At 31.9% G+C, this 6,000-nt stretch overlaps 1 protein-coding gene across 2 annotated transcripts in view; it reads left to right on the top strand.

Moving 5' to 3' along the window:
- The window catches only part of AQR (aquarius intron-binding spliceosomal factor), a 92,179-nt gene that overhangs the window by 23,281 nt on the left and 62,898 nt on the right, over positions 1-6,000 (top strand). For both annotated transcript variants that reach the window (XM_011354871.2, XM_011354870.2), the window contains 3 exons: positions 1,269-1,345; positions 4,444-4,508; positions 5,600-5,716. In XM_011354871.2, the coding sequence (XP_011353173.1) occupies positions 1,269-1,345; positions 4,444-4,508; positions 5,600-5,716 (259 nt within the window). The remainder of the gene's footprint in view (positions 1-1,268; positions 1,346-4,443; positions 4,509-5,599; positions 5,717-6,000) is intronic.

Raw genomic sequence — 6,000 nt, 5'->3', positions numbered from 1 at the left:
GTCAGTCCTTTACAGCAGTATGAATGACTAAACACCTACTTGGTGTTTCTTCCACCTTTCCTACAACAATGACCCTAACTAGCCATACTCTTAGAAAATTATGTATAATTTGTCATATTCCTGCTCACAAGCTTTCAGTGGTTTCCTAGTCCCCATAGGGTAAACTCTGTAAACTCCTTACAGTAAGCATTCAAAAACCTCCACCTATTTCTTGTGACTCTCCCAAATCGCTAGACTAGTCTATTTACTGTTTCTTAAACATCCCTTCTCTAAGTGCCCTTTCCCTCCACTCTACTTGATTAAAGGTTAACCTTCTTAATATTTTTCCAGTCCAACTACATTAGGCCACAGTGCTTTCTTCTGAATTCCTAAAACAAGCTGTGTGTTTTTTTATCAAAACACCAGGCTGGTTGTGTAATGGTTAGAATGTATATAGTTGCTTAGAGCGTCATTCTGCAATCAGACTTAACTAGGTTTCACACTCAGTTGCTGTATAAGGTCAAGTTGCATCACCCCTTTGAACCTCAGTGTGAAATTGGGATAATAGTACCTATTTCATAGAACCATTTTCAGCATTAAATGAGATTATTCATATGAGGTGCTTAATATAGCTCAGGGCCTGGCACTGTAAGTGTTCCGTTAATGCCAGCCAGTTTTATTAATAATTATATACTGGTTTGTGTTACTAATTATCTTTATATTATATGACCTGTAATTTTAAGTATGTTTTAGTCACTTCTCTCCTTTGTATTTCCAACGAGACTGGCATAATCATTTGTAACTATTCAATATTTGATGATTGTTGATTCATTGGTACATAGTGCATCTTAAATTAAGGAATAGAAAATTGTTTTTTAAGTGAACATTTAATTTTTAGACATTGAAATACTCTCATAATTAAAACTTTAAACATGTAAATATATAAAATTGCTCATGTCATTTTAACTACATACTTAAACATTAGATTTTTAATGGTAAGGGCAAGTTATAAATGAAATTTTGAAAACTCTTTTGTTCTGTCCTTTAAATCGCAAGTGAAATTTTTTACAATAAAAAGAAAGAGGTGCTTTTAACTGGCTCTCCTTTTCTTCATGTAGTGCTGTGTTTACATATAAAGAAGTAGCTTTGTGTTCAAATTATGGTCCCTATTTCAGAGCAAGATGGAACATTTGAATAGTGTAAGACAGACTTGTTCAACGTTAATATTTTACTTTTAAAATAATTATTTTTCAAAAATAATTTGGTCAACATTTTATCTCTGATTTTAGAGCCTATCAAGAAAGAAGGTTTCTTTCACAGCTCATTCAGAAGTTTATCTCTGTGCTGAAATCAGTCCCACTTTCTGGTAACTATCTTCTTTTACTCAGCTTATTTGTGAAGTTATTTAAATGTCCCAATAAGTTTTTCTAATCTCTATTTTAAAAACTGCTCTTAGAATGATTTTAAATTGTAATGACAAAGTGTATGCCCTCCCCTTTTCAAATATATTACCACAGTATTATGACTGTCATAAAAAATTCACATTAAAGGCATCAGCATGGTTATTGAAATGTTCCTTTATTTAGCAAATATTTTTTGAGCTTGCTCACAAGACCCAGATCCTGAACAAGGAGCTGGGACACAGTGGTAAACAAGACAGTCACAGACCCTGTCCACATGGCATTTACAATATGGTGTCAAATAGTGTTTTCAAGTTACATAAAATACTGTTTGGAGGGGAAGAGGAGAATTATTTTTGAGATATGTAGTACAAGACGAAAAAGGAAGAATTTCTCTCCATTGTGGCCCTCATTTATTGATGAAAGAAATACAAATAAATCTTATATAGAATATAGACTTTAAAATATATAATGATTATACTGTATATAGATGTATAGTGTGTATATACTATAGATAGGGGGGTGTGTGTGTGTGTTAATGCCTATATGCCAAGCAGGGCTAATTACATTATGTTGGGTTTGCAAAATTTTATAAACATTTAGCGAATGCAAATAGTATATTGTTTACTTAATAAAAGTGTATATATGCTATGTAAGGTATGTCATTGGTTAATAATTTTATTTTAATAATATAATTTATTTCCTATCTGGAATATAATCTAGGAACAGCTCTGTAGGTATACCATATTTATATATCTGCATCAGATATTATAGCTTTTTTAAACCGAAATACAACAGAATTACTTAAAAATGCTGAGCCTTCAAGTAATATTTTAGAACTGAAAATCATACCTAGAATTCTGTGAGGAATAGATACTAATGCTATAAATCAGTTATACCTGATTTGAGACATAATATTACTACCAGCACCAGTATAAAGAAAAAATTATCATATGCTTGTAATCTAAGTCACTTAATATATTTAAATCTTTCAGTTAAGCGGCGTAAAACTAAAAAGAAGACTTAGATATGGCATTCTTACAACAATTAGTAATAATGAATGCTTAGAACTGCTAATATCTGTAATAATTAGGGTCATAGAAATTGATGTTTTCTAACTTTGGAATGTTTATCTAGGGTCATCTAGAAAGGTTTGAAAATCAAGTAACATTAACAACAGAGGGCCTGTAGTAATTTCAACAACATGTAAACCACTAACTGTTCCCGTTGTTGTTTACATTGTCAGAAAACAAAATTTCTTAGATTGTTCTAGAGCTTCAATCAAAATTTAACTCGCTTGCAAAGGAACAAACAAGATGTTGAAAACAGTGTGTTGGTTCAGAGAGAGTATAAAGATGAATGGATTATATAGATAGAAAACAGAAAAGTAGTTTTTAAAAGAATAAGGATTGTAGTTTCATTTTATAGAGTCATTCAAAACAGCGTGCCCTTATCAGTTGGTTATAAAGGAAGTTTGTGTAGGATGATCTGAGATGTCAGGAATGCTATCAGAAGAAAAAAACATAATAAACAAAAGAAGGAAATAATAAGGATATATTGATGTCTGAAGTTATAATACTGTTTCAACTCTGAACATTGCCAAATAGGGCTAACTAATTTGAAAACATGCAGCTTTATCCACCAGAGTTCAGAAGTTGAGCACCAAGCACTGTGTTCAAATTTTAAATAGGCCGTTGCCAATAATTTTCTCAAGCTCTAAATAAAACTACAGAGTACAGAGTTTGTTCACTTTTTAAATTTTGGACAAAAATAAATTTTTTTTAACCATAACAAGAACCAAAGATAGCAACAGAGGAATGGTTTGAATGGATTTAATTTAAAAGCCGATCTTGAAATTTTTTAGTTTCAACAGCAAGGTAAGCTGGAGTACATCTCAGAAAACTTGGATCCAGTTCTAATCAGCCATTACTTTATTCTATATTATCAAGTCATTTTCTCTGGTCCTCGGTTTCTCACCTGGAAAATAAAGAGCTAGAATAGAGGTCTCTGAGGTCTTTTCCAGCTATGAAATTCTATGGTTATATAATTTTAGGATCTGGATGATTGACATAGAAAAGTTTCAGTTAACAATTCCATATATTAATCACAAAAGTATTCACTTTTCTTCACATAAGGGCTTTCATTTTCCAAATACAAATAAATTCAATAAGTGAATTTATTTAAGCATTTGTAGAGTGCTTTCTACAGGTCTAGCACTGCGTTAGTCACTGCTGGGAGTCCTTGGACTAAGCAGCAGTAGGGACCCTGAAATTATCTCCTTTTTAAATTTAAACAATCTTGGCAGCATGGTTTTAGTTGGTAGACCATTTCCTGGCATTAGGGAGAAAAAAAACTTGTACTCTGAAATTATGTCATGTCACAAGGTTGTAATTAAAAACAAAAATAAGTATTTTTTTAAAACAGTACATTAATGCTCACAAATAGCAGAATATAAGATTGTGATTTTAAAAATATTTTATTGCTCTGTGTATCATTGGCATTTTAATGTAAAAAAGAATACATGTACAGTGAAGAAAAGGTCAAAAATTGTTTCATTAATTAGTTTGGTATGTATCTTTCTCATTCTTTTTCTATGCATTCTAAAGGTATATATATCTTTGAATGTATACATGTACACATATATGTATGTATTTTGCATATGGAAGAAGTTCTAGAAGTTTAGTATATGAAGAGAATAAGGAAAGTGAGTTAAGAATGAAATAAAACTGCCTTTCTAGTTTTAATATCTCCAAGATTTTTCAAAATCTAATCATTCTGTATAGATTTTTTTAAAATTGACACTTTCAAAATATTTTCGAAAATTTATTTTTATGTATTTTTCTGATCCAAGCTGGGCTTTTCATTTTCTTATTTGTGGAGCTAAATATAAGGGTAAGTTCTGCCTGTTTTTGAAATCTATGTAAGGTCTTTACTCTGAATCATAGTCCAATCTTGATGAATAAGAGACAAATTACCTTGTTTAAATAACTGCCAATTTTAAGATACAGTACCACAGAATGACCTACGCAAGAAAATTCTAACATGTTTTCTCTGTTATGTCTAGAACCTGTCACTATGGACAAAGTTCATTACTGTGAAAGATTCATTGAACTTATAATTGATTTAGAGGTAAGAAGTGTACAGTGACTTTTTGCTGTCATATAATCATTAAGGAGGCTAAGATTAAACATATGACTATATATGAAATATTTCTTTATCACCTCGAACTGGTCTTAGCTTATTTGTATTTATTTCAAGATGTCTCGTAAAGAAGAAAGGCAGAAGCAGTTGACCCTTGAAGTTTTCAGTTGGCTACAGTTTGTAGAAAAAAACATTAGTATAGTTATTAAATGTGAGTACAGCAATGGCAGTTTATACTTTGTCACATTTTAATACCCCTTCATAGAGTTTTAAATAGTGGCTTTAGTAATCTCACTTTTTTAAATGTGCCTAATATTGTTGATGAAGAAGGATATAGCTGCTATTGTCAATTTTTAAAATTAAGATTCTTCAAAAAGATTTCATACTAGTAGGTGAAAGATTTTGATGGAAAGTTCAGTTGCAGGTTCGTATAGTTCAGATTGAATTCATTTCCGTTCCTTTCCCTCTTTAATGCAGGAAATTGAAAGAAAATCCTTTCTGTTTGTTCCTTATCTGGAAAGGTAGGGTGGTTTCTTAACATGAGGATTAGAGTATTGGACTAGCACTCATTCATGAGGTCTTCATTCAAATTCTAGCTGTCAGTAACTAATTTATAACCTCTGAGAATCTCAGTAACCTCATCTATAAAAATGAGGCTGTTTGATTAGATTAGTGTTTTTCAGATTGATTGTCACAGTTTCTCAGGATTGTCTTGCTGACTGTTACAGGGGCATGTGGGAAGTGGAAATCAAAAAAGGAGCCTCCATTCAAGTCCCCATTCCCTTTTCTCTAAAAGCAGCTCTCTTTAAACCTACACACAGTACATATTGGGATTTCATATAGGAGTTTGTTTGAAAACTACTGAGTGAGATATCTGTGAGATTTTTTTCAGTGCTGTATTTTATTGGGAAATATTAACGCTGAATTTATTTATAGCTTGGCTTTGCTTTGTGCACTGTCTTTGGGAGACTAGAGGGTACTTTGGATGTGATTAACACTTCTGCGTTAAATACCAGTAGATTTCACCTCTGGCTGCAGAGAACCCGCAGACTTATTGTTGTGGTATTTATGTTTTCTAGGCCCTACTCCCCACAAGGCGCTGGTTTAATACCATCCTGGATGACTCCCACCTTTTGGTTCACTGTTACCTTTCTAATCTTGTTCATAGGGAAGAGGATGGACATCTTTTTTCCCAGGTGAGCATTGATATACCTGAACATACTTATATTTTCATTTCTAAATTGATCTTTTCTTTGCCATGCAACTGGGAGTACCAGGGCATGACACAAAATAAATTTTGCTTTACATTGAATTGAATGATAAAAATTTCCTAATTAGTCATTTTAAAGTAAAATTAAGTCTTAATGTATAAAATGAATGCATTCTTATATAGATGGCCTCTAGTAATGATATAATAACCTTTTGTTAATCACATGTGATATTATTATTGGACTAAATTATGTGAGAGATAGTCCCGCAT

Source organism: Pteropus vampyrus, unplaced genomic scaffold, assembly GCF_000151845.1.
Source record: "Pteropus vampyrus isolate Shadow unplaced genomic scaffold, Pvam_2.0 Scaffold19, whole genome shotgun sequence".
Taxonomy (NCBI): Eukaryota; Metazoa; Chordata; class Mammalia; order Chiroptera; family Pteropodidae; genus Pteropus; species Pteropus vampyrus.
This window is presented reverse-complemented; position numbering and strand designations above follow the sequence as displayed.